Here is a 27,927-nt window from a genome sequence, read left to right as displayed (position 1 = left end):
CCCCCCCCCCCCCCCAAACTGACACATCTCGAGACACGCCTCCTGCCCCAGAGACTCAGACCATCCCAGGCCTGGTCGCCCTGGGCCCCGGTGGAGGACCCCACCCCGACATGGGGGTCCCAAAACCCATATGGGTTGGTGATCCATGGTGGCCCTCAGCGCACAGGCCCTGTGTTCACCCAACTGCTCACGTGTGCACACTTACACACGTGCACTTGCACGTACAGGTGAAAACCCACTCCTCACACAGGTGCACTTGCACACACGTGCATACCCACTCCTTCCACGCATGCATGTGTACACATGTGCACACCCAGTCCTTACACGCAAGTACTTGCACACACACGTGCACACCCACTCCATGCACCCCCAGAGCTCGTGAAACTCCCCAAGCCTGGAGGTTCGCCTCCTGAGCCTTTTACTGAGTTGTAACCAAATTGCAGGAGCGGTAAGTGTATCATGAGCTGCATTTTACAGCGGTGTAAACAGCGAGCTCAGAACTCCATCTTTAAGAGCAATCCTCAGCCCCGGCTTCTTGGGGTTTCTCCCTCCCTGTCTCTTCTCCTATTCCTTCCTTTTTTCCTCTGCGCCTGCCGCACTTCCGTGTGGTTTCCTGTGTCCACAGTAGCAGGTAGAAAACCCTAGTGCTGAATGGGTGCCGGCAAAGCATCCAGGAGAGCCCAGGGCACCCCGAGGCTATGATTTCGCTGGTCCCCGGTGTCCTTGCAAATGCCTGCCTGCATCCTGTCCTGACCTCCAGGAGAGGCAGGAAAGGCTCTTGGCAGGGCACAGAGGCTGATCGAGCTGTAGGGGAGAAGGTGGGGGGAGGCATTCAGAAGTCACTTAAATGCTTAGAGGGTCTGGGCTTACAAGGAGGGCTGTGGGGAGGGCCGTGGAGGTTCTGGCACATTCCTGAGCTTCACTGGGACAGGAAGTGGAGAAGGTCCCTGGAGGGTCCAGTCGCACTCTGGCCGGAGCAGCCATGGGCTCTGCATGAGAGGACAGATGGCCGCTCTGGGTGCTGGGTGGGGATGAGGAGCTCGCTCGGAGGCCCACGTCTGGGCACTCCCAGGTGAGAACTGGATTAGCCTGTCTGGGCTGGAAGGGGCCCTCGAAATGATGATCACCGCCCCGGGGTTGGGGTGGGTGGGTGGGGCGGAACCTCAGGGCCCAACCAGCTGCTCGCCCAGGATGAAGCTGGTTGGGGTCTGCTCAGACTGGGACTCCAAGCCTAGGACTGGAAATAAGGGGCTTCCGCAGAGTGACCCCTTCTGGAGGTGGGGACGGTTAACCTGGGAGAGGTCTGCACCCCTTCCTGTGCTCCGGATTCCCAGTGGCCACCCCAGCAGCGGTCAGCCTGGCACCCCCAGGGGCCCTGGAGAATGATTCTGAAAGAAAGGAAGGAAGGGAGGTAGGAATGAAGTAACTCATGTTAAGAACACATTTTGCCATGGAGGTTAGACTGAGGCGCTCACCTGTTCGTCCTTGGGGTGTGTGTGTGTGTGTGTGTGTGTGTGTGTGTGTTGAGGGGGGTGGGGGACATGGCCCTTGTGCTCCATAGAGGTTAACCAAGAGGGCAGCGGGGTCTCTCCAACCCAGACACCGAGAACCTAGTGTTACTCGGAAAGGATGGCCCAGGCAGAGGACCCCCACCCCGAGACCGGAAAGGGGGCACGGGGACCATGAGAAGGATCCCACGTTCCTAAGACCCAAGACCACAACTTGGGTGCCGCTAGAGGTCAGCGGCGACCTGGCCAGCAGGTGCTTAAATACGCATCCCCCGAATTTCTGAGAAATGGGGGTGTGAACTAATAAAGAGGTTGTCGTAAGAATCCGTGGTAAAACCTTGTGCATTTTAGCTAATGGCTGACAACAGGGCCGTGCAGTGGGTAGGGTTGCCTGTTGTGAGCCGGCAGGTGGGTGAGTCCGTCCCTGGGGTGGGGGTGGTGGCCTTCATGGAGGCTCTGCCTTTGAGTAACCCGGTCTGGTGAGTGCTGAGGAGGCTGGCCAGGAGTGGCACCAGATACTCCCACACGCGACCTTGGGAGGGAACCTCGGGAGGGAGCCTGGCGATGTCTTCTTGGGTGTTCTCTTGACGGCTTCCCGTACAACCCCCACCCTCGAATGTCTGGAGGACAGAGTTCATCCGGCGATGCGGTCAGACAGGGCAGACACCTGCGGTAGGAGAGCATGCGTGCACCGGGGAACGACCGTCCCCCGGAGTAGGCGGGGGGCTTTGCTCAGGCACGGAATTGCAACCTGCAAAGCCCTCTTGGTTCCTCAAGAGTAAAGACCCTATATATTTTTTAAAAAATATTTTACATATTTATTTGAGAGCACAAGCAGGGGGAGAAGCAGAGGGAGCAGCAGGCTCCCCAGCGAGCAGGGAGCCCAATGTGGGCCTCGAACCCAATCATGACCAGCAACAGGTAACGACTGAGCCACCCAGGCGGCCCGAGTAAAAACCCTTTAAAGACATATACCTGTGTGTGCACGCACACCCTCTCCGTTCTTTCCCAGACTCCCCTAAAGACAGCTTGAGCAGCGTTCCTAATACATGAAAGGTCAGGTCTTTAGAGTATAGAAATTCCATTTTCTCTTCTCATTTTTCCGAGGTTTGGCTACGAAAAGTTCCTGCGGACAAAAACGGGTCAGGATAAGGAACCCACAGAACCTTTGTGGGACTCTCCAGTGAGATCTGGCGGCTGCTCTCCACCCCGGGTCTCCCTCGGGTGGATCCGGGGTTTCAGGACACAGCTGTGGGTGTGCAAAACTCAGGGTCAGCCCCTCCGGGGGTCGTGGGGCCGGGTCCCTCTGTGCAGCCGGGACCCACGGGGGCTTGGGTGTTCCAAGTCACGGCAGCAGGCACCAGCAGTGGTGAGACGCACGGTGGGTTCTAACAAAACCCATGTCCTTGAGACAGCTCACGGGCCAGCCCAGGGGCTGGACAACAGGTGTACGGGGAACACCCACTGCCGAGGCCACAGCTTTCCACCTATACAAAAGGTCCTGCAGGAAACGCCCTGTTCTCCCAGGTGGGGAAGGACATGACCGGAGTGGCCCAAGGTGACCGTGTCAGTGTCACCCAGCTTCCCCCAGCTGGGGCCAGTTCACGGCGGATGTGAGCCCTGGCCAGTGGGTGTGGGGACTGGATGGGGTGGAGGACGGGCCCCAGGGAGGGAGGAGCATCTTCCCTGGCGCCTGCCCGGGGCCAGGAACAGGGGACAGAGGAGCCTTGAGTCCTTGAGCTTTGTTCTCAGCACAGGGCAGTCGTGGGCGCCCCGGAGGACAGCATGGCCCCTTAGATCAGCGTCTCATTCCCTTCTCCCACTCCAGCCTCCTACGGAGACACACCTTGTGATTCAAAAGAAAGAAATAAAGAAAAAAATTCGGACTTCAACCAAAAAGTATGCATTTATGTCTGCGTAGAACAGATACAGATAATACACAATATATAGAATTTGCATTATAAGTATATACCTCTAGAATTGCACATAAAAGATACATACTGCATGGTTTTACAAAATAGCTTCATACACAGGAAGCGTTAATCTGCATAGATTTGTCTATGTTTAAGAAACGTACAGTGTTTTATTTTCACTCTTATTGGTTTTCAATATTAATTTTTTTCAAAAGACTTGATTCACTTATTTGACACAGAGAGAGGCGGAAAGCGCCTGTACAGGACTGAGGGAGGCAGAGGGAGCAGCAGACGGTCTGCTGGGCGAGAGAGCCCGACGCGGGACCCGATCCCAGGACCCCAGGATCATGACCGGAGCTGGAGGCAGACGCTTCACCGACAGAGCCCCTCTGGGTGCTGCTGTTATTATTACTTTTTAAAAAGATTTATTTGGGAGAGACAGAAAGAGAGAGCAGGTGCATGTGGTAGGGGTGAGGCATGAGGAGGAGAGGATCTCAGCAGCCTCCCCTTCGAGGACAGAGCCAGACCCGAGGCTCCATCCCACCACCCTGAGATCGCGAGCTGAGTCGAAGCCAAGAGCGGAGGGCTCGGCCGACCGAGCCCGCCAGGCGCCCCGGAAGGTAGCTGTGAGCCGCGAGCACGGGCAGAGAACGCCGCCAGGCTGGCCTCGCCGAACGTGGCCCCTGTGGGACTGGCCGGGCCGTTTCTCCAATCATCCCGTGACGTCAAGGACAGACGGCTCGTGGGTCATAAGCATTTGCTGCTGCCCCCCACGAGAGAACAGGGACACACCTGCCCTCTTTCAGACAACGAGGTAAGTCAGGGAACATACACGAGAGGCGTGAGCGAGAAACCGGTCGGCTGGGGACGCGGGTTGGACGCCGCGGGAGCTAACCAGCTTCTTAAAGACGTGAGCTGTCCAAGGTCGCGGGGGGAGGCCACGGCCCTGCTCCCAGCATCCAGGTGGAAAGGGTAGGAGACGGGGAGCCCCAGGAACCCGGCACACGGCAGGTGTCCCGCGGGACCGAGCGGCCGGGAGTCACACGGACACACAGGTCTAGAACAGGTGTGAAGGAGGCGGCGGCCGCAGGTTGACTCCTGCTGGAGAGCCAGCCATGTAGGTAGGTCCTGGGGTGCGCACCTGGCTGGTGTTGCCCACCTCCGGGCACAGCCTGCTCCATCTCGGGACCCACAAACGAGCTTGGAGCAGGTGCATTTTGCTGCTTTATTCTGTGTGGTTCCACGGTTGGTGAGATGCTGTCAGTCCTGGTGGTACCTAGGGGTTGACCCTGGGGACGGGGCCGCCCGTCGGCCTCCTGGGAGAGCAGCGTCTCATGCCGGGGGCCTCAGGGTGGCGAGGCTCTGGTGCCCAGCATCACGTCCAGCCTGTCCCCCGCGTGTGCGAGCCGCACGTCCCGGAAGCCGTGGCGCTCCAGCAGCCCCCGGTACTCGGGAAGGCCGCGCTCTCTCCCCTGGGTCCGCACCAGCAGGTTCAAGGACGCCGGCAGGCTGCCCCGTGCCGCTGGCTTGTCCTCCAGGATCTTCTCAGCCACCAAGATGCCGCCGCCTGTGAAGAACACAGTTAGCTAGAGTCACAGACAAGATTTCGGCAGGGAGCCTCGCGGGGGTGGCCGGTTTCGAGCGGCACGGGAGCTCGGGCCGACTTGCGGGGAGGCTGAGGACACTGCCCGCCAGCCTGGGGAGCCAGAACCGCAGGGGGACAGACAGAGACAGACATGGAGAGAGAACACAGAGATAGTGAGGGGTCTCACGGGCCAGCCTGGACGGGGGCTCAGTCACACAGACGCAGCCCAGGGCTCCCCTGAGGGTTCCCCGTGTGGGGACACAAGCCAGAAACGCTGGGTGCAGGGTCCCGTGGTCCCAGCAAGGAGCACGCATTCACCCTGGAAACCCCAGGAGCACACCCGGGTCGGCACCTGCTTCGGGACACGGCCAGGACCAGGCACGCCAGACCCAGGAACCCTTGCGTGACGGGTGCACAAAGCGTGAGAGCTTCAAGAACAAAGTGTGTGCGTGTGTGTGTGCATGTGTGTGTGTACGCGCCCCGTACGCGTCTGTCCGCGTCTCTCCATGCAAAGCCCTTCACAAAGGACGGAGAAACCAAGCGGCGGGAACTCAGCTCCCTCGGGACGCTTCGGAGCCCGGCAGGACGTAGTTCATGTCTGCGTTCTGGGGTGGTTGTCCTTCCCCTGAGATCCACAGGCAAGGGCCCAGTGGTGGCCGTTGCTGGGACAATTCTGGGGCGTCTTCTCTTGCTGGTTCCAGGCATGCAAGGGAACGCGGGGTAACCGAACCGGGATCGGAGCATTTCTCTAGCGTATCATCCATCTTGGTGTTTTTCAAACAAATGCACACGGGTGTCTAACACCACAGGCTCCAGAAGACTCAGGTTAAACCGGGCACTTTCGGCTCTGTCCTGTGGACCCCCAGGACCCTCCACTCTGCCCTGGGTGCGGCTAACCACCCAACTCCCAGCTCTGGGGGCGGACGGGAAGCCCCGGTTCCTAGCGGCTGCCACGGCCTGTGTTGTCAGGTCGTCTGTCTCGAGGCCAAGTTCAAGCTAACAACTCGGCACGCACGGGCAGGATGGCAGCCTTCCAGCGGGTGGGGGCGCTTTCACGATCGTTTCACTCGCAGCTTTGTGGACATCCGCTCTGGGCTGGGCTCCGTTCCAGGGCTTAGGCACGCTGCAGGGAAGAAACAGGCAGAAACCCGTCTTCCCAGGACCACGTTCTCTGCGCGGAGCAGCCCGTGTGCCCACGTGACACGGGGATGGCCGCGTGAACGCCTGCCTCTCCCCGACAGCGTGCGTGTCCTGGGGCTGTGGCAACAAGTGACCACAGACTGGTTATTTATTCTCTTTCAGCTCTGGAGGCCAGAGTCTCAGGCCCAGGCGGGGCAGGGCCGTGGAGATCCAGGCGGGGCAGGGACTGCTTCCCGCCCAGAGGCTCCAGGGGAGGGTCCTTCCTGCCTCTTCCAGCTTCTGGGGCTCCAGGTGTCCCTGGGCTGGTGGTCACATCCCGCCCGTCTCTGCCTCCATCTTCAGGTGGCTTCTCCTCTGCGTCTGCGTCTCCTCTTCTGTGTCTTACGAGGACCCCTGTCTTTGCATTCAGGACCACCCTGACCCAGGGTGAGCTCATCTCTCAGCCTTCCCCTCACCACCTCTGCAAACACCCTATTTCCCAACAAGGTCCGGTTCACACGTTCCCAGTGGACATGACTTCGGAGCGGCGGTGGGGGTTTGGGAGGCGGGCAAGTTGCACAAGCCATCCAGCCGCACAGACCAACAAGGATGCCCGGACGCCACCGCCTTTCTTGGCACAGAACTTGGCTCACTGAAAAGCAGTTGCTCAATTTTCTCTGCGGCGCTTGTTAACGTGTCCCCAAACGCTCACGTCCCCAGATGCCCCAGGAGATGGGTCCACGTGTGGCGATACTGTTTCCAAACGCTCCGACGTGTGACGTCCCGCACCTGTGTCCGAGTCTCTGCTAGTCCAGCCCACGGGACTCTCCACGCACCGTCCGCACCTGAACCATCACCTGAGGACCCTCAGTGCTGTCCCGTGGTGGGAGCACCGTTGTGTCTGGTTCCTGGGCAGCGTCTGGGTGTACTTCACTCCAGAACATCTCCAGGAGCCTCCTCGGAATGGCGGGGGCGGGGGCGGGGGAGCAGTGCTCAGCGCTTTGAGTCCACAAACGCCTGTGGGGCTTTCTGTCTACAGCTGTGAACTGGTAATTCGCTGTCTCGGTTGCATTTTTTTTTTAAACATTTTATTATTTATTTGACAGAGAGAGAGAGATCACAAGTAGGCAGAGAGCCAGGCAGAGAGAGAGGGAAGCAGGCTTCCTGCCGAACAGAGAGCCCGATGCGGGGCTCAATCCCAGGACCCTGAGATCGTGACCTGAGCCGAAATCAAGGGTCAGACGCTCAGTGCCCCCCAGACGCCCCTCCCCGCTGAAGATCCACCATGGCCTTGCTGTCCTCACTCTCCTTTTGAGGGACCCCGTGTGTTTCTCATGCCCATTCCTGGTGCGGGACTCCGTCTCCACGCAGGCTCACGTCTGGATCCCCGGGATCCCGAAACGTCGGCTTTGTGCCCAATGCGGGATGCTTCCCGGATTCCGGGTCCCGGGGTCCGGCATGAGGGCTCCCAGCTAGAACCCTAAATCGTCTCACTTTCCTGGCACGGCTGTCGGTCCGCTCCGTCTCTGCCTTTTCCCCCGTTTTACTGGTTAGAACTTTCCTGCTGTTTGCTCCTGCGGCCACGCTCTGTGCACGGAGCGGGGGACGGACTCTGCCCTCTGCCTTCTGCGAGCCTGTTTGTCCCACGGTCCCCAAGCATACCTTTCAGTTCTGGATGCCTGTTTGCCTGCGCAGAGCGGGGGCACCGTGTGGAGCTAGGAGACTCTCCATGTTTCTCCCAGACTCTGCTCTGGAGGGTGGGCGTGGGGGGTACCCCGAGCGGCCAGCACGTGGAGGAGCAGGCGGACGGGAGGCATCGAAAATGCTAGCTGAACCTCATGCCGAATAATATGTCCCTGTGTGCCCTCTACGGGGCCCTGTGTCTGAGCTGGGGGCCACAGATAACATGGCCCTGCCAGGGGGCTGCCGGGGGTGATGTTTAATTGTACGGGTCATCTCAGCTGGACCGCGGTGCCCCAATTCGTGGCGGAGGATCTCTCCGGGGGTTTCTAGGATGGTTCCTTGAGGATGAGATTCACGGTTCAGTTGGCAGAAGCAGGTGGTGCGCCCCGGTGTGGGTGGGCCTCGTCTCATCAGTTGAAGGTCTCGAGAGCAAAGAGACTGGCCTCCTGCAGGAAGAGGGAATTCTGCCTCCGGCTTGTGTGCAGACTTGAGCCTCAGCAGGAGCCTGTCCCCGGGTCTCCGGCTGCCCGGTCCACCAGCAGACGTTCGACATCCCAGGCTACACAATCACATGAACTGACTCCTCGGAACAGACCGGTCTCTCTCTCTTTCTCTAACACTATCCACACACACCCTGTTGCACTTCAGCTTTGCGTTCTCTGTGTGCGAAAGAGGAGCTCAAACGCGCGGGGCGTTTCCCGGCCGCCGTGGAGCGGAAGGACCCGCGAATTGCTATAGTGTGTTTCTTCCCTAAGTGGACCAGGCACAGGACATGGGAGTGAGGGCTGTGCTTTGTGGGACTGGGGACCTCGAGGGCCTGGTAAGGGATCCCAGGAACTGGGCGTGCCCCTCTTTGTGGCCTGATGGGCCATGATGGCCCTGAGTGGTTGGACATGGTGGCGGGGACAAGGGTCGCCCAGGACAGCAATCGGAGAAGCATCCTGGAGACTCTGGGGCCTGAGAGCAAAGATGCCGTCACTGGCTTTATCGGGACTGGATGAGGGGATCCAGGGAGACGTCCCCAAACCTTCCTCCACCCCCTTGTGGCGCGAGCACATCGTCAGCGGGACGCGGTAAACAGCGCCGGGGGCACGGCTCTCTGTACACATCTTTGTTTCTTTGTAAGTGGAAACGGCGTTTCCGTTTGCAAGAAGGACCCGGTCGCGGCCCGGACTCACCCGGCTTGCAGCGGCTCGAGACGCGGCTCAGCAACTCGCAGACTTTGTCGTCCGGCCACTCGTGCAGGATTCTGGAAAGGATGTACAGGTCTGCCTCCGGGAGGTCGTCCTTGAAAAAGTCACCTGGTGTGACAACACGATGTCAGGAGTCCGTCAGGGACGCCGGACGGGGTCCTGCCCCTGCTGGACACCGGGGGTGTGCCGCTCCCCAGAGCTGCTGGAGCAGAAGGCAGAGACTGCCTGTGGGGGGAGAACGGTGTCCTGCACCCCACAACCTGCAGCGGGGAACCCCGGGCCCGCCACCTCGTCTGCCCTGGGGCTGGGTGTTCCCAAGATTCGGGGCGGGAGCGGTTTCACGTCCAGCTGCCCCCACACTGACGGCTGCCCCTCCTGGAAGTTCTCCCTCACGTCGAACTCAAGGCCTTCCTGCTCTAGCTTTTGTGGAACTTGCTTTTGGGGTTTGGGTGGGCTGTAGACACCTGGAGATGCTCACGTCGGCCATTCCACGTCCCACCTGCCCTCCCACCGTGACGGCTTCCAATCCCACTGCCACTCGCACTCCTATTCGCAGGATTTGGAGATGCGTACGGGTGTGCACATACACACAGAGACCCACATGCACGCACACAGACAAAACGCAGATCTGCGCAGAGACATATACGTATCTGCACGGACACGCAGACAACACACGCATATATGCACAGGCACACACATATACATAGACACGAATACACAGACCACACGCCCATGCGTGCATGTGCACAGAGAACAAACGCACCATGCACACACATGCAGAAACACATGTGCACACACAGCACACAGGCAAAACCACACAAGCATGCACACGCACAAACAACACTCGTGCGCATATACCCACATGCAGAAATAAGTGCACACGCAGCACTTGTTTCTTGTTTCATATGCACGCACATACAACACACATGCGAGTCTGTGCACACCCAGGCACACAAACACAGAGACATATACACAGGCGCACATTTGCAGGCATACAGACAATAGGCATGTACATGGAGACACACATATGCACCCACAGATGATGTACACGTGCACACACATGCAGAGACAACACACACATGCAGAGACAACACACACATCTGTGCACACACACAGAGACACAGGCAGCACACACAGATATGCACATATGCAAACACACATATACACACACAGACACAGTCACACACACAGACGTGCACCTGCCTCTGTACAAACAAACAAGGCTGGCCGAACACTGGCTCACAGCAAAGACCGAGACGCGTCTACCTGGCATGAAGCTGATCCGGTCCGTCCGCCGTCCTTCGGGCTGAAAACACGTGACGTGCTCGATGACCTCCGGGAGGTCAAACACAGTCACCTGGGTCAGACACGGGTACTCCTGGGTGAGCGCTCGGGCCAGGGCACCTGTGCAGCCTGCGGGAAATGCCAACACACACTTCGTGACCCGACCTGCCGGCACTGATGAAACCCTCACCCGTCTCCCAAATTCAACCATGGTAAAACCAAAATGATGCCTGAGCACAGAGACTGAGGTCAACACCGGGAAAGAAAGCCAGCCGTGGCATAGATCTGTGTGGTCTCATGCAGGCCTCGCGGCCTCTTGAGGTCAGGACCTCACTTGCTGGTGCCAGAGCCAGTGCTGGTCCAGCACTGAGCAGGGGTGGGCACAGAGTCATGGAGGGCGAACAGAGCCCAGCTGTGTGGTGGGGAAGGGGAGGCTGCACCTTATCTCCTTTCTGGTGCAAGATGGTTGGTGTGATGGCTGGTGCACCAGCAGCCACTGTGGGCCACCAGCAAGAAAGGTATGCGGCTGACAGGGAAATAAAACCTGGTCCTCTGGGACCCCAATCCCACTGGACCTCTTAGGCAGGCATCTGCTTGCCCCGCGTGCTGTCCCTGGGCTAGGGAGCGGGTTGGGATGGGCAGGAAAGTGTATGAGGCACAATTAGAGCTGATGGGATGGGGGCAGATGGGGTCGCGATCCTCTTCCCACCACTCAGCATCCACCAGAAAGGGCCCTATAACCTTTGTGGGGGTCCTTGCCCGTCGCTAGAACCTCCTAGCACTTGGGGATTTCTGCCCAAGCCCCGGCTCCCGCCATGGCCAAATTCAGGCCTCAGATGCTTCCTCAAGAGGGAGATGCATCCTGGACATCTTAAGAGCACATGAGGTGAGCATGACTTCACATAAGAAATGCACAGAGCCCTTTGCTCCTGATTCCTGGGGGGAGCGGGCGGGGGGCGCTACGCACCTCCTAGGTCACAGGCGGAGGTGAACTGGGACAGGTCGAAGGCGGTGGCCACCTGGTGTGCCGTCAGCATGGCGAAGCCGTGCATCGCCCTCATGAACTGCAGCGTCTTGTGCTTGCTCTGAAAGAGAATGGGGCGTGAGGAGAGCCCCCACCGAGGCCCGGGGAGCTCCTGCACTCTGGCTGGGGGCCACCGGGCATTTCTGCAGGTGGGAACTCAGCGGGGCTCACGGGGAGGGGAGCGTCAGGGCACAGCTGCACCGGGGAAGGGGTCTGGTGGGGAAGCGGGTCGGGAAAGGGGACATGTAGGGCAGAGCTGGGTCGGGAGGGGGTTGGGGAGACACAGTGAGGCCTGGGTCGGGAGGAGGTGGGTGGTGCAGAGCCGGCAGGGGAAGGGCAGAGCAGGGTTAGGGGCAGGTTGGGGTAGGGTCGGGCAGGAAGCAGACTTGGGGGGTCCGAGGGGGCAGGACCTTGTCCAGCCCAGTGCTGCGGGTGTGGGTTGGGGGTCCAGCGGCACTGGAACCCCCCCTTTCCCATCCTAACAGATGCCACGTCTAAGAATCTGAAGTCAGTCGTCGAGGATGGTCACCCTGGAGGCTCCAGACCCCCCACAAAGGGTCTCTGTGGACAAGGAGGAGGGGTCCAGGGTGGGGTCCCCCAGGGGCCCCTACAGCTGGCTCCGTGCTGCTGACTATCTCAGCAAAAGTCAGACCGGAGCCCCTCGCCCAGCTCCCCTGTGGGGTCCCCGTGTGGTCGGGACCTCCGCAGGGCAGCATGGAGGATGGGGTCCCCCGTTGGGCAGGGTGCCTCCTGGGGCCCCCAGCGCTGCAGGGTACAGCATGGTGAGGAGATGCTGGACGTGTCCCGGACTCCCACAGGGACAGACGGGGCCGCAGGCAGCCCACCTGAGCCAGCCCACCTCACAGGGGTCCCTCCCTTCCTCCTGGCCCTACACCGCCCCACTCTGTGCCCAGGGAGCCCCGTCTGTGGCTTCTCTTCTCTGTCTCCACCCGACTGGGGGTCTCTCTGCTGCGTCCGACTCCCCTCCACTTCCCATGTCAAAACCTAAGCCCCACGGGGATGGCGGTCAGAGGTGGGCGTCTAGCAGGGGACGGGGTCATGAGGGTGCAGAGATACCTGCCTCCGTCACCCGGTGAGGACCAGAGAGAAGACAGTCGAGTTAGAGCCAAGAGACCCTGAGTCTGCAGGCGTCTTGACCTTGGATGCTACCCCCAGAACCCTCAGAAGGAAATGTCTGTTGTCCGTAAGCCCCCTGGCCTGCACCCTCCTGTGACCGTCTGTCTCTGTCCCTGTTGCCCAGGCTGGGTACAAGCCCCGTGCTCTCACGGTCAGTTCTGGATCCCGCGGACAGCCTGGGTCAGTGCCACAGGTCTCTGCCCTCGGCCAATGCTGCACCCCAAACCCCCAAAGCATTCTGGAAGGGGAAGGGGAACGAGGGAGAGACACGGTAGGAAGGGCTCTGCGGACCGTGAGCTCGAAGGACAGGGTCCCTCCGATTTAACCACAAGAAGGAAACACGGTGCGTTAATTCTGTGCAGGCCCAAGTGCGGTCCGACAAGCACTGTCTCTTCTCGGGCACCACCTGGCCCTGGTGGTCACGGGACCACCTGGCCCCCATCTCCCTGCCCTGCCCCTGCCCACGGGCCTCCCTGCACGGCTCCTGAGGTCACAGGAGCCAACTCTTGTGGTTTTCTAACAGGTCCCTGTTAACCCACTGGCAGGGCAAGGGTTCTGCACCCGTCGGTCCTTTTGGAAGATACGCCCACGACGTGGCAACAAACGTTCCGAGTCTCGGTACCTGAACGGGCTCTTCCGCCTTCCTCCCAAAAGCCGCGCTGGCTCCCTCCCGCACGGCGAGCTCCAGGTCCGTGAAGAGGCTCCAAAAGTGGTCGTTGCTGTGCGTGGCCAAGCTGTGCAGGGAATACTCGCCGTCCGACGCCAGGTGCACGTCTGCCAGCTCCGTGTTGCGGTAACCTGACGTGACAAGGCATCGTGGGGGCTCCTAGCAGGGACGCCGCAGCAGAGCCCACGGCGTGGGTCTTGACATGGGGGCACAAACCTCACCTGCCTGACTGGGGCACAGGGCATCCGCTCAGGGGCGGCTCCATGGAGAGACAGCCCAGACCCAGCATGCAGGTGGACTCCTGTGTTAACCAAGCAGGTGGACATTCCCAGGGGAGATGCCCCCAAACCCCCTAGGACAGTCACTTGGCTGGGTCATGGTGCCCGGTTCTTAGGTACAATGCCAGGAGGGACGTTGCTGTGGAGTGTTTTGACATATAGAACTACAGGCGACCTTGGGCAATGTGGGTGGATCACATCTAATCAGGCGAAGGTGCCAAGAGCAGGGATGACATTTTGCGAAGACATTGTGTCTCAAGACTTCAGGGTCACTGTGTACTGATTTTCAACCACCCCACTAGCATAGCGGGATGAGCCATTTCCTTGCTATACACCTGCAGGTCTACAGACCACGGGTTCTGTTTCTCTGGAGAGCCTGAACTGGTGGTGAGTCTCTTCCTGTCTCCACCCGCTTCATGCCCAGCTGGGCTGTCTGTAAGACCTGGCCCATGGGAGCCCCTCTGGGACACCTGCATCTGGAGAATGGGAGACTGGGTGTACAGGTGATGGTGGGGAAGACCCTATCGCTCCATGGAAGGTTGCACAGGCTGAGAAATGAAGAATTATGAGAAATAAAGAACAGCACCGAATCCCTTTTAACACCTCAGTGTCCTTCTGAGGCCTTTGGAAGAGCAGCAGTGCCCCCTGTGCATGTGAGGGAACGGTTCACGGGGTTTGCCTGCAGAACCCTGCAAGGCATCAGTGAAAACGTGTGGGAAGAAGGTCCCCGGGGATGAGAAATCTGGACACCTGAAACTTTCTCGAGGTTCAGTCATTATTTTGGACAGAAGAGATCATCGTTACAATGATCTGGGTGAGGAGAAAGTTCTGCTTTCTAGGCTCCAGATCGCAATCACATGTCTGTATGACTTTTGTACAAAGGGCAGGTTCTGGGGCTTTTGCCAGCACCCCGCTTTCCTCCTCATCACAGAAGGGAAGCTGCTTCTCCTGCCCGGGGCCCTCGATCCCACCTCCCCCCCACCATCACTCCCAAGGTTTCCACAGAGACCATCCGGAGGATCGTCTGCTCTGAGGCCAGGCTCAACAGTCTGGTTCATTTCAGCAAACAGTGTCACCCACACGGTTCATCTGTCCACCCATCCATCTTCCTACCTACCCATCTATCCCTCCTTCCACTCATCCATTTACCTACTTACCTACCTATCCATCCACCCGTCCAACTGTCCATCCATCTACCTACCTACCCATCCATCCATCCATCCATCCATCCATCCATCCATCCATCTGTCCATCCACACATCCATCCATCCATCCATCCATCCATCCGTCTATCCATCAAAATCTCCTGTTACTTACCTACATATTTTTCATCTCTATTACCAAGCTATTATCTGTCTAGGTGTCCCCACCCATTCATCTCATCTGTCTAAATAAGCAAAAACAAACACGTATCTATGTTCTGCACACACATATATTCCACTGGTTTTGTTTCTCTGGTGAACGCTGATATAGGTCGTTTGAGAGCAGAGCCCATAGAGAAGTCACTCTCCTAATACACCCCCACCCCCCGCCAACGCACACCTATGTCTCCTTTCTTCCATCCTCTGCTTCTCCCCTTGGGGAAAAGCCACGTTCTGATGGTCTCGTCCTCCCCGCCTTGGCTCAGAAACCACCTTCACTTGGTGACTTACTTCCACCTACAAGGATTCTCAGCAAGACACCTCAGATGTCCTCTTACCTCTGTCTGTCTTCTCCAGCAATCCCAGGGCCACACAGACATCCAGGAGCCGTTCAGTTCCACACACAGAGGCATCGATTTTGCCTGCGATATCCACGGCCTTCAGTGGGCCGTCAACTTTTAGTACATCAAACACATTCAGCTTGCAAGCCACGAACAGGGCCTATCCATTAGAAACAACTCCAGTTAGACTTACTCCGTGACTTATCAAGGACTTTTGACTCCTGTGGACCCAAAACATGGAGGTCAAAGCTGTGAAACATATTTAACTTGTCAACGGAAACTCCTCCAGAGACAGTAGATTTAGGCACCAGCACCAGCTGATACCAGGTTTGCACAAGGCAAAAGCACATCAGTGAATACCAAGCAGAAAAACGGTGCCATGGGGGGAAGGAAAAAACAGTGTGCTGCGGCTTTAGGCTGAATGGTGTTTCCACCCAAGATCTGTAGGCTGAAGCCCTAACTCCCAGGACCTCAGGATGTGACTGTATTTGGAGGCAAATGGCTGTCCTCAAGTGCAGAGTCTCTACAAAGCTCAGAACAGATGCCCTCCGGTGACAGCGATAACCTTGCTGCTCACACTGCCCTCACCTCGTGATGCCAAAACCATCTGTAACAACTGATGCACGTTCTCAAGGGCCCGATGCAGAGCTGCTTCTAGAACGAACCGTGACGGCCCTGGTGAGGAGACACGCTCCCAGGCTCCTTCCTGCCCCTCAGCTTGGTCAGCTCACCTGACCGCTGGGAGACCTTTGTTCAACACAGCGATGTAGTAAGCGGGCAGACAGACACACAGGTAGCTAGGCGGACAGATAATAGATCAGATAGGCAGACGAGAGATAGGCAGATAATTGATCTTTGATCACAGGTACATAGGTAGATAGATCCTAGCTGATAGTTTGAGGACAGGTAGATAAGCAGGTAGATCGACAGGAAGAGAGGGACAGCGTATACGTCCATCAGGTGATGGTCCAATGCACTATCTTTTAACTATCACTTTGCAGAGAAATTTGATATTTTGAGGCATAACACAGAACAACCACTTCTCCTAATCAGGAGAGCTTCTGCCCCAGACGAGGCCAGGGAAGTGGCCAGGGCTGCAGTGTGGGAAGGGGCAATCTCCAGTCCCCCCACCCAGCACCCCAGAGCCACTGACGTGGTCCCTGCGGAGCCCAGGCACGGGGAGGGCCGCATTCCAGCTCTCTCTCTGAAGCCCAGAGCTGCTCAGACGGCTGGAAGGTCGGCCGAGTGGGACAGAAGAAGGTTGGAGAGATGTAATGGCCGTGTGGGGGCATGGATGGCCGCACCAGCCCTGTCCCTGACGGAGGTGGCGGAAGACGACCAGGTGGGCTTCTGCCTCAGAGGCTGTCCAGTGTGGCGTGGGTACCCGGGTGTTTCTGGGAAGTGTCTATGACCTCGCAGGAAGGACTGGGGAGGCCACAGCCACAGGCACCAGCTGGCTCCAGAGAGCACCCAGTGGCCTGCAGGTTCCCTCACCACCTGCGACACCCTCTGGCTAGAACAGGTGTCTGGGATCCCAAAGCCACAGTACGAGGAGGTCACAGATCCCTCCAGGCAGCTAGTGACCTAGTGCTAGAGTCCACCTGGCCAGGGGCATGCTGGGTTCCCCGAGGCTGCTGCACGGTCAGCATTCTGGCCTCGTCATCCTGGGCTGGGGAGAGGCCGGTCAGCGATGCCCTGTGTGCCCTGTGCTGAGGTCATGAGACCGCTGCTCACCTTCAAGTAATCACAGACAGCTCGCCCCAGCTGGGCACCGGACTCGGCCACCACAGCCCTGAGCACGAGTCTCACACGCCACAGTCTGAGCCCCAGCAAATCAGGTCACAGCCTCTGTGACCCCCAAAGTCACTCTCTCTCTGCCAAGCCACTTCACGAAGGCAGGAAATCAGCTGGGGACACCTGTATGGGCTGAACACCGGCCCCCAAAAGATAGGCCAAAGTCTTGGCCCCTAGAACCTGCAAAGGGAGATCTTATTTGGAAATAGGGTCTTTGCAGATAGGATGAAGGGAAGGATTCTGGATGAGCTCATCCTGGATCGGGGTGGTCCTGAATCCAAGGACGGGTGTCCTTGTAAGAGACAGAAGATGAGACACAGATAAACCATGTGAGGACAGAGGCAGAGATGAGAGGGACACGGCCACCAGCCCGGGGACACCCGGAGCCTCAGAAGCTGGAAGAGGCAGGAAGGACCCTCTCCAAGAGGTTCAGGAAGATGCACAGCCCTGCCCCGCCTGGATCTCAGTGGTCCTGCCCCACCTGGATCTTAGATCCTGTCTCCAGAGTTGAGAAAGGATGAAACTGTGGGGTTTCCAGCCCGCAGTCTGCGGTCATCTGTTACGGCTGCCCCGGGACACTCAGACAGGTACCTTTGATGCTTTAAAGCCGTCTATGAGTTCCAGAAGGCCCGCTGGGAAGGGGGGCGGGCTCTCTCCTGTCCCGTGAGAGTCTGTTCCCTGCGGGCCAGCAGGAGCCTGTGTCCGGTCCCCGTCCGCCTCTGCCCTTCCGTGGCCGCCACCGTCATCGCCCTGAGCGGGGTCGGAGCCGCTCCCTTCCACATCGCTCGGGTTCTCGAACGTGTCGACGGGGGGGATGGAGTCGTGCTTGACCCGCCGCAGGTCCTCGCGACGGGGCGGGGAGTACAGCTCCACCAGCTTCTTGCAGAAGTGGTTCAGGGGGAAGCCCACGACGTTGAGGAAGTCTCCGCGCACGTGCTCCACCAGCATGCCGCCCAGCGCCTGGATCCCGTAGCCGCCGGCCTTGTCCCTGCGCGGGGAGGAAGACGGTTACAGGAGAAATCAAAGTCTGAAGGGTCAAAAGACGGGTGCCTGCTGGACGGCTTCACTCCATGTGATCAGACGGGATGGCGGGCGGGAGCCCAGCGATCCCCCCGGGCTGCTTCAGTGACGAGTCTAGTCCCATCCTGGGCGATGACGTGGTGTCCCAGACGGCCCCTCGGGGACACTGCCCCCCACACCAGGCCTGGGGCAGCAATCTCAGGGGCAGTGCCGTGAGGACGCCCCACCCAGGCCATGCTTTTGTGCCCGCCTGCATCTCTGGTCCTGCAGCTTCTGCCGAGACCTCCTTAGGCACAGAAGAGGGCACTTCAAAGGTCCTTTCCTGGACCCTGACTTGAGCGCCTAGCACGTTCTACCTGACCCTCCGTCGTCTGCTTCCCTTTGACCCCAGTCCTTAAAATGGCAGGAGTCGTCGGTTCGGGGCATCCTCAGCACTGGGACCGTCCCCTGGCATCTGTACTCAAGCACCTGTCCCCCACCTGGCCCCGTTCCACGTGGGGAACAGAACCGGGAGCAGGTGAGCTCGGCCGTGTACTCACCTGCTCACCGGACCGCAGCCCAAGACCGCGTCTCACACTTGGGGTGATTCGCACTCACTGTCCCAGGCCAGGGCAGCTCAGGTCCTGACACGGGCCCTGCCAGCAGCCCCTGACCCCCGCTGTTCCTCCAGCAAGCCCATCACCCGGGTCCCTGCACTGCCTAACTGAGCCCGGCCCCCGGTGTAATCAGGACAGTAACACGATGACCATGAACCAGATGTCTGTGTCCCCCGCACCCCCAAATTCATATACTGAGATCCAACCTCCAAGGGGATGGTGTTGGGAGGTGGGACGTTTGGAGGGGATCCTGTCCTGAGGGTGGCCCACCCACGCGAAGGAATGAGTGTCCTCGTCTGAGGGACTCACATGGGCTCCCCGCTGTCGATGTATTCCCACAGGAGCTCCTCCGACAGCTCAGAGAACTTCACCGTGGTCTCCTCGTGGAACTCGGACACCTCCAAGTCGAGCTGCGCGTCTGCAACACAGGGCGGCCGGTCAGGGTGCGCAGCCTCAGGGCCCCACCGCTGGGCTCTGTGCACCTGGGGGACATCGGTCCGGGTTCTCAGTTCTTAATTAGGGGCAGGAGGAGGCTTCAGGCAGGAAAAATTAAATTGCAAACTCAAGCATGCAAAACCATGGAGGAATAAAAAGTTGCAACCTGCAGGGGGTGGGGTTTGGGGAATAAAAAGTTGCAATCCAAGACCCAGAACAGTGGGGGGGGGGGGGGGTAAGGAAGTTTGGGGGATACAAAAGTTGCCACTTGCAGACCCAGACCTGGGCTTTGGGGAATGAACAATGTTGCAAGCGCCCAGCACCCAGACAAGCATGGGGCCTTGGGTTTTCCCCCCAGAAACAGAACCTCGGGGTGGGGGCGGGGGGGCATCGCCTGGGTGGCTCAGTCATTATCAGTCAGCCTTCGGCTCAGCTGATCCCAGGGGATCGAGCCTGGCATTGGGCTCCCTGCTCAGTCAGAGGAAATCTGCTTCTCCCTCTCCCACTCCCCCTGCTTCTGTTCCCTCCCTCAACGCATCTCTCTGTCAAATAAATACAATCTTAAAAAAAGAAAAGAAACAGAACTTCCGGGCTGGCCCAGAGACCTTGGCTCTGGGGCTGGAAAGCCCCTGCACGGCCCGCGGGGCACATTATGCAAAGCAGCTTTTGCAGACAATCCTTGGGGTTTCGGTCCTTTTTAAAAAAACCTTCTTTGTCCTGCTGTGATTTCCGGCTGGCCGGCGTGAGCCAGCCCTCTCTGTCTTCCGGACGGAAGGTCTGGAGGGAAGCACCTGCGTGGGTCACACTGGGCGGGCGAGCCCAGCTCTGTCAGGTGCTCCAAGGCCTCTGTGCAGCCCCGACTTGCCGAGGCAGGAGGGAGGGCGCAGGTCTGCAGGGTCACCGGCTCCGCCCGCGGTGGCCCCGGGCCTGGGGAGGAGGCCGGCGGTGCTGTACCTGTGGTGCAACAGTGGACAATGGCGACGCCCGTGAAGACGCTGTGCTCTTTCCCGTTCAACCTGCAAGATGCAATCGGCACGACCGTGTCCCCCTGGCCAGAGCCGTGCTCTGCGGCACATTCCCGCCACCCTGCTCTCAGCCGTCCACCTGCTGTCCTGCAGCAGAGTGAAACGTGGGTGCATGGAACATGGCACGGCCCCGGGGCTGAGACGCCCTGAGGTAGAGGCTGAGCACGTCCGGCCCGGAGGGAGACTGCCCGTCTACCTGTTGCCCGAGCAGAGCTCGTGGGGAGAGCCGAGCACATGGAGGTGCACATGGGGAGACCACCACTCAGAAGTAGGACAGGAGACCAGGAGTAAGAGCTCATGGACACAGGGACAGCCAGGAGGGTGGCCAGGTAGGCTGTGCACAGACCCCTCCCCAGGCACAGAACTCACTGGACCTGAAGTCTGCCCCAGAGGCAGTCCCTGCCCAGGGCCCTAACCTGGGGACCTGACCCCACTGTGGACATTGTCCCCACCCTAGGTGCTCTCCCTGCCTGGGACCCTAACCTGAGGACCTGATGCCACCCAGACATTATCCATTCCATCCTAAGCCCAACCCCGTCCCAGGCCCTGACGTACCCCATGTACGGGCCCTGCCCCAGTCCTGCCCCAGTGCTGTTCCCAGGGGGACGACCGTCTGCACCCACCTGGAAAGCATCCTGTATGCGTCCTGCTTGTCCACCGGCTTCTCCAGAATCAAACCCCCGATGGTCTGCGAGAGAACCAGGGAGGGATTCACTCTCACTCAGCTGGCTCTCCCTGTCCGCACCTTGACTTCGGTCACCAAGCACACACAAACCAAACTGGAGGCCAGAACGGGGGCCCCGAGGTGGGGGGACTCACCACAATGGTATCCGCTCCGATGACAACGTCGGGGGCCCGGAGGTCCTTCTGCAAGAAATCCAAACCCAGCTTTAGAAACCACGTCCCCGTGCGTCTTCCGCAAATACCCCGGTGGGGTGACGGGTGGGCACGAGGCCACTCTCACTTCAGAAACTAAGACGTGGGTGTCCTCAATGTCCCCAACAAGGACACGAACGTGACTCCAAATCCTCCCCAAGCTATCCTGAATTAAGGACAAAGCCGGTGTTTTCTGGCCCGCTCAACATTAAGTTGAAACTTGGTCAATACACTGGACAATAAAATAAATCCAAGTAGAAAATTCAGGCTTGGAGCTGAACATGGTCATCGGGGATCTGTACGGAACCTTGAACTTAGCTTGTCCGTAAATATTCACTTTTCCACTGTCGAAAATCAATTGATCAACACTTGCTTATTTCTATCAATACTTCTTCTAGCATTCAGTACCGTGCATTTGTTATGCTCCGTTAATTGCAACAGGATATTATCGTAACACTTAGCAATAACAATCTACATTAATTCTGAATCATAAATGATGCGGTTATTGTCACTAACAGCACATCACATAATAACATATAGTAAGAGTTAAGGTACGTCCATTCCATGTCGTAAGTGATACTGTTGTCATCATTGTAACAGTATATTATATAGTAACGGTCATAGTTCAGGTCTGTTAATTTTGTATCATAAATAATGACATAACAGTCACTGCTGCTATATATAGTTTTATACAGTAATATTTTTTATTACTATATAGTAACATAGTTTTATATAGTATATATAGTTTTATATAGTAATATTTTAGGTCTGTTAATTCTGTACCATGAGTGATGCTCTTATACTCATCGCAACAGTGTATTACACAGTAACGTATAAGAATAGTTCAGGTCTGTTCATTTATTTTGAGGGATGCTGTTATGTTACCCACAAGATTCCTTGTATAATATACACAGTAGTAGATCATCTATATTCATTCCTTTTTATAAATGATACGATTATGTTAATTGTAATAGTATTTTACATAGTAGCCCATAGTAATAGATGAGCTACATTAATTTTTTTTTAAGATTTTATTTATTTATTTGACAGACAGGGATCACAAGCAGGCAGAGAGGCAGGCAGAGAGAGAGGAGGAATCAGGCTCCCTGCTGAGCAGAGAGCCAGATGTGGGGCTCGATCCCAGGACCCTGAGACCATGACCTGAGCTGAAGGCAGTGGCTTAACCCACTGAGCCACCCAGGCGCCCCAAGCTATGTTAATTTTTTTTTTTTATGGTAAATGATACCACTCTGTTAATCCCAATAGCACGTTACAGAGTAACAGATGGATATGAACCATGTTATATCAAAGATACTGTTATATTAATTATAAGAGCAGGTTACACTGTAACACTCATTGGTAGATGAGCTACCATAATTGCATACGATACAGAAAACGGCTTTTATCAACGGCATGTCCACGGAGACCCCGAGACCGCCCTCCCAAGCAAGAGAATTCTGTGAAGACGCAGGAGCAGAGCCCCCTTGCCTGGTGCATCCTTCTGGCGACCTCCAGGGCCTTCTGCTTGGCTGTTTCGATGGCATAGGCATAAGGCGTGGGGAAGGACGCTTTATCAAGCTTCTCTTTGAACCTGGAAGGAACCACCTCGAACCGGAGACCCTGGAAAAGGGGAGATCGGGGTCTTGAGGGTTGGCAGGAAGAACCCAAGGACGCAGAGCAGCAGGGCGCCCGACTTACAGTAAAGGTGGCCTTTGCCACGTGCTGGGAAGATGCCAAACGCTGACCAGGGCCAGCTCCCAGCCGGCTGGGGAGGCGCGGGGGCTGGTGGGGGCCCAGCGCACCTGCCGGGAAGATATCGGTACACAGAAGCCAGCAGGAAAGTTTGGCTAGGGCACTGGGTTGTGAGGCTCTGTGGGGTCAAAGGGCTCCCGGAGTGTCCCTGAGGCCGGCATTTCATCCCCACGGTGTACAAATAGCTAAAAACATCCACCTGCACAAAATGCCACAGAGGACTGACCGCAGTCCCCAAACATGTGTGGGCAGGAATGTGGGCCTTGATCGCAAAGGGTCAAACTCCCCCCACCTCTGGGCAGTGCCCCTCCCCCCGAGAGAGCTCCCCTGAGTGAGGCTCTGACCATCCCTCCCATACCTCTCTGAGGGCCCCCCCTTGGTCCTTGGCCTCCTATACCCCGTTTTCCCTGGATCGCCTTGTGAGCCGTCTTCTGGTCTGTACCCACCCCAACCCCTCCTCCTACCTCCAGTACCCTACCCCCAGACGGGGCGTCCCCACGGAGACCACGTCCGCTCCACTGGGGCTCTGTCCGTCCCCCACTACCACCTCCAGGATGGACACAGGTCAGGCACAGACATGGCCTTGGCCCGGGAAAACCCCCGCACCCCCCGCCCCGGCCAATAGGTCCTCGGCCACTCGGCCTGGCCTGAAGACTCTGTTCCCAGACTATGCAGACTGCTACTACCGTCAGTCCCTGGGACCCTCAATCACTATCCACAGCTCCAACAAAGACCCCCGTCTGCAGAGCCCTGTTCCCCCATCACACAGAGTCCCACTTTCCCCAGCCTGAGCCACAGGTCGCTAGACTCCAGTCAATGGGTCCCAGGGTCACTAGGGCTCCTGGCACTCGCCTAGCTGGTCTGGTCAGTAAGCCCCCAGCACCGGGCCCTCCTGGGTGAGCAGGGCCCTTGGCTCCAGGGACCAGTGACCAGACCACCTGCGTGGGTCACCAGGTCTCTGGTCACCATGAACCTGGATACCCGACCACCAGGCACCAGTCCCTTCCTTTCACTAGGTCCCCAAGCCCCTGGGAACAGGCACCAGGCTCCCAATCACTAGATCCCCCAGTCACGAAGACCTCCCCCTTCCGTACCTCCCCCCACAGTTACCCCCTGACCTCCCCACCTCCCAGGTCTCCAGACCCCTGCCCCAAGCCCCGGTTCCCCAGCTCAATGGGTCTCTGGCTTCCCAACTCCTCTCCCACGCCTCCACAGCAGAACCAAAATCCCCAGTCACCAGAGCTCCAATCACCAGGTGCCCCACTCCCCGAGATCACCAGAGTCCCGGGGCCCAGTTCCCCAGTGATTAGAGCCCCAGATCACCAGATCCCAGCTCCAGACCCCTGGATTCACCGGTCCCCGGATCACCAGATCCCAGCTCCAGACCCCCGGATCCACAGGTCCCCGGATCGCTGGGTCCCCGGATCACCAGATCTCCAGCTCCAGGCCCCCCCAGAACACCAGGTCCCGGGATCACCAAATCCCCAGCTCCAGACCCCCCCAGATGACCCGGTCCCCAGTACGCAGAGCCCCAGGTCACCGGACCTCCGGGCGCAGGCCCCAGGTGCCCCAGCGCGCCAGGCCCTCAGGCTCCAGGCCCCCCAGGTGCCCAGGTCGGTAGGCGCCTGGCCCCAGGAGCCCCCACTCTCCTCCGCACGGCTCCAATCCCCCGGGTCCGCAGACCCGGAGGCAGCAGACTCCCGGGCGCCGGCCCCCGGCCCCGCCGCAGACCCCCCGCCCCAGGCCCGGCGCAGGCCGCTCGCTCACCGCGTGGCTGAGGATCTCCCGGCGGCGCGGAGAGGCGCTGGCCAGCACCACGCGCTTCTGCAGCAGCTTCCCGATGACCGGGCTCAGCACCATGGCGACCCGACCCCCGCGCCGCGCACCGGGCCCGCAGCCGGACCCGCAGCCCGACGCCCGCGCCCGCGCCGCGCGCTCCGGACCCAGTGCGGCCCCGCCCCCAACGAGGCCCGGGCCGGCGCGAAGCCCCGCCCCGCCCGCCGGAACCCCGCCCCGCGCCGCACACGTCGGCCGAGTGATGCCCCGCCCCCAACGCGGCCGCGGCCCGCTCGACGCCCCGCCCAGGCCCCGCCCCGCCCCATCCGCCGGAGCCCCGCCCCTGCCTTCCGAGTCGGGACTCCAGGCTACGCGTCCGCACCGCCCCGCGCCCCAAAGCCAGCTGCGCCGCCGAGGGGCTGGGGGGGGAGGTCGTTGCGGACGATCTCCGAGAACCCAATGTCCCGGCACCCCTTGGGGAGCAGTGGGGGGCGGGCGCAGGGATGGGGGCGTCTCCTGCAGGCGGTGGAGGGGGTGCGCAGATGGGGTCCCCGGGGCACGGCGGAGGGGGGAGATGGAGTCCCCGAGAGCACAGTGCGGCGTGGAGGGGAGGGTCCCTGAGAGACAGGTGTTCCCCGAGAGGCAGTGGGCAGAGATGGGGGTTCCCGGGGCGGGGGGCGTTGCAGACTGGCCCTCGGTGGACAGCCCCGCCGCATACAGATGGATACACAGGTAAACAGGTAGTGGATAGGGACAGGGAGAGGGAGACTCTGTCCTGCGAACTGTGGGGGGCTTCTCAGCCTCCGCACTACTGACATTTGGTGGGCAGGTCGGGGCGACCTGCGCACACCACGGCGTCCAGCGGCAAGCCCAGTTTGCGCCGCTAGATGGCAGTGGTTTCCTTTCGAGTTGTGACCACCCCAGGTCTCTCCAGACATTGCCCCGGGGTCCCCTGCGGACAGAATAGCCCTTAGTTGACAACCCTGACCATAGACATGATAGGTAGATAGGTAGATAGATGATAGATAGGTGATAGATAGATAGGATGGATAGATATGGATGGATAGATACGGATGGATGGATGGATGGATGGACGGAGGGACGGACAGGTAGAAAGATGATAGGTGGGTATGGATAGATACATGAGATGGATCGATGGATTGATAGATGGTTGGATGTATGGTTAGATAGACGGATGGATGGATAGATAGATGATAGATGGTTGTGTAGATGGATAGAAGAATGGATGGATGGACTGATAAATGATGGATGGATACGTGGTTGTATAGATGGATGGATGGATGGATGGATAGATAGATATGATGGATGATGGTTGGATGGATGGATACATGGATGGATGGATGGATGGATGGATGGTTGGATGGTTGGTTGGATGGATGGATGATTGGTTGGATGGATGGATGGATGGATGATAGATGGTTGGATGTATGGTTAGATAGATGGATGGATGGATCGATAGATGATGGATGGATACATGGTTGATAGATGGCTGGATGGATGGATGGTTGATGGTTGGATGGATGATGGCTGGATGGATGGATATATGGATGGATGGATAGATGGATAGATGGTTGGATGGATAGGTAGGTAGATGGATAGACAGTCCTTATGCATGGTCCAGGCTTCTCAGCCTGGGCACTGTTGACATCTTGGACTGCATGACTCTCTGATATGGGGCTGCCTGGGCCCTGCAGGTGCTATGCTGTAGGTGTCCCTGTCTCTATGTCCCACATGCCAGTCACACACCTCCTCCCCCCCCCCCCCGTTGTGACCACCATAAGTGTCCCCAGAAGAGTATGTACACAGGCATATAAACCCATATTGCACACCTATACATGTATGGAGGTGGTGTGTCTGTGTATATGTGGCACACACATACTTCAACGTGACAGCCTATGATGTATTTGGACGGCATTGTTCCTTCTCATGTCTCCCCCTTTGTGTTCTGTGCTGGCTGATCTCCCGTGAGGCATGGGATGGGGTTCAAAGGAGGTTTAGATGTCCATAGTGCGTGTCGTGATACAGACACAAGGACTCAGAATCCCCAGTGGAGCTGGGGGCCGGGGTGGTGGGCATGGACCCAGACCCTTCTTTGCTGGGACTGCTGAAGACTGAGTAGGGGGAACAGGCTGGCTGGTGTTTTGATGGTTTGCTCCTCTGCAAAATGGACCTAACACCTACCCCACTGCAGGGAGGTGAATGAAGGAGCTCACGCATGTGACAGACTAGGGGACGCCCTGGTGTGGGGTTTATCCTCTGATGGCCGCCCATTGCGGGTGTGTGTGTGGGAGGGTTTATGCATGAGTCCCAGAAACTAGTGTACCCGTTACACGGCTTATCCTCGTCTGGAGACCCTCTCCCTGGGCCCTCACTTGGATTGAATCCTACCCTAGAGGTATTTTCACGACAGTTACAATAATAAATAACAATAAATAAAAACCCTTCACGCACATTTGCAGAATCGCACAGATTTCCAAAGAGATCAGAAAGAGAGAGTGTCAAGGTCAAACACTGAAGGTTTTTGTTTTTTAACGAAGTCACTCTGAATCTGAATAATTTCTGTGTTGACCAAATAACAATGACGTTCTCAAGTCTTGGTTAACTGTGGGATGCGTTTTCTTGGTGGTCTTTTCCAGAAAGAGCAAAAAGGGCGGGGTCGAAGTAGGTTCCCAGCAATTCGTGACGGAGGCAGAGTTCCCGATGTCCTGGCTACTTCAGCCCTGTTGTTCTGGGTATTTCGATTGGACCCTTTGCTGGAGATTGGGGTCAAAATCTGCCTAAGAGGGCCTGTTTGGATTCTGTCCGGCATGATGGACACGAGGCGCTCCCCCAGGCCACGGAGCAAGGAGAGAAGAATAGCGTAAATGTTACCACACAGGATGAACCCCGAAATGCCCTGTTGAGAAACAGACAGGATGGCAGCACCCCCATGTGCCCTTTGATCCCACTGATGTCACAGAGACAGGAAGGACACGTCCAGAGAAGCAGAAACAGTCGTGGGCCCTCGTTTGGGGCTGGCCGTAGGGATGGGGAGAAAACGGGCATCGGGCATCTTTTGGGGGCGATGGAAATGTCCCATAGCTGCACTGGGGTGTCTCGGGGAGGCCTCTACAAACGTACCGCGCGAACCGTGTGGGGGGCAAATCGTACCTGGATTCGGCGGTGACGTGGGCGCAGCTGGAGGACGTGATGGTCAGTGACGTAAGCCAGACACCAACGGACAAATGCTTTGTGATCCCACGTATAAGAGGCCCCTGGTGGCATCACCTTTATAGGGACAGGGAGCAGGTGGTGGGGGATGGGGTTCCTTGTTTAGTGGGGTCAGAGCTCCCGTTGTCCTCGATGAAGGATTCCGGACATGGACGTTGGGGACGGTGGCACAGCTCCGTGAAGGTGTCAGACACCCCGACCTGCACACTTAAACGTGGATAAAATGGTGAGTTTTGTGCGTATGTGTTTTACCACAATATAATTGGGAGGAAAAGAAACAAACAAACAAACAAACAAAAAAACCCAAAAAACAGAACAGCGGGGTTGGG

General features: G+C 58.1%; 2 protein-coding genes across 12 annotated transcripts in view; both read right to left on the bottom strand.

Moving 5' to 3' along the window:
• Window positions 1-3,251: 3,251 nt before the first annotated feature.
• Window positions 3,252-24,516, bottom strand: ASMTL (acetylserotonin O-methyltransferase like). 4 transcript variants are annotated; one of them, XM_059385927.1, is made up of 13 exons: window positions 24,359-24,516; window positions 22,328-22,459; window positions 20,783-20,830; window positions 20,587-20,651; window positions 19,893-19,954; window positions 18,813-18,921; window positions 17,479-17,875; window positions 15,091-15,253; window positions 13,069-13,244; window positions 11,253-11,370; window positions 10,268-10,414; window positions 8,987-9,109; window positions 3,252-3,354 (listed from the first exon to the last, which is right to left on the bottom strand). In XM_059385927.1, the coding sequence occupies exons 1-13, from the start codon at window positions 24,449-24,451 to the stop codon at window positions 3,341-3,343; spliced, it is 1,647 nt and encodes a 548-aa protein (XP_059241910.1). In that variant the 5' UTR covers window positions 24,452-24,516; the 3' UTR covers window positions 3,252-3,340. The 4 variants fall into 4 exon arrangements, with proteins under 4 accessions (XP_059241910.1, XP_059241908.1, XP_059241911.1 ...); XM_059385925.1 differs by lacking the exon at window positions 3,252-3,354 and adding an exon at window positions 3,396-4,988; XM_059385926.1 differs by lacking the exon at window positions 3,252-3,354 and adding an exon at window positions 5,001-5,117.
• Window positions 24,517-26,886: 2,370 nt separating this feature from the next.
• P2RY8 (P2Y receptor family member 8) overlaps window positions 26,887-27,927 on the bottom strand; it is a 44,308-nt gene continuing 43,267 nt past the window's right edge. For 6 of the 8 annotated variants that reach the window (XM_059384929.1, XM_059384933.1, XM_059384934.1 and 3 more), the window contains one exon: window positions 26,887-27,805. The gene's annotated coding sequence lies outside the window, so the exon portion shown is untranslated. The remainder of the gene's footprint in view (window positions 27,806-27,927) is intronic. The other 2 variants (XM_059384931.1, XM_059384936.1) reach the window with 2 other exon arrangements.

This window comes from Mustela nigripes, chromosome X (assembly GCF_022355385.1).
Source record: "Mustela nigripes isolate SB6536 chromosome X, MUSNIG.SB6536, whole genome shotgun sequence".
Lineage (NCBI taxonomy): Eukaryota > Metazoa > Chordata > Mammalia > Carnivora > Mustelidae > Mustela > Mustela nigripes.
This window is presented reverse-complemented; position numbering and strand designations above follow the sequence as displayed.

Excerpts from the sequence above, each read along its gene's own strand:
- ASMTL (XM_059385925.1), bottom strand. The coding sequence starts at position 24,451 with ATGGTGCTGAGCCCGGTCATCGGGAAGCTGCTGCAGAAGCGCGTGGTG. Across the intron at positions 20,831-22,327 it reads TCGCCAGAAGGATGCACCAG|AAGGACCTCCGGGCCCCCGA; the intron begins GCAAGGGGGCTC and ends GATTTCTTGCAG. Across the intron at positions 10,415-11,252 it reads CTCCGCCTGTGACCTAGGAG|GCTGCACAGGTGCCCTGGCC; the intron begins GTGCGTAGCGCC and ends CATTTCCCGCAG.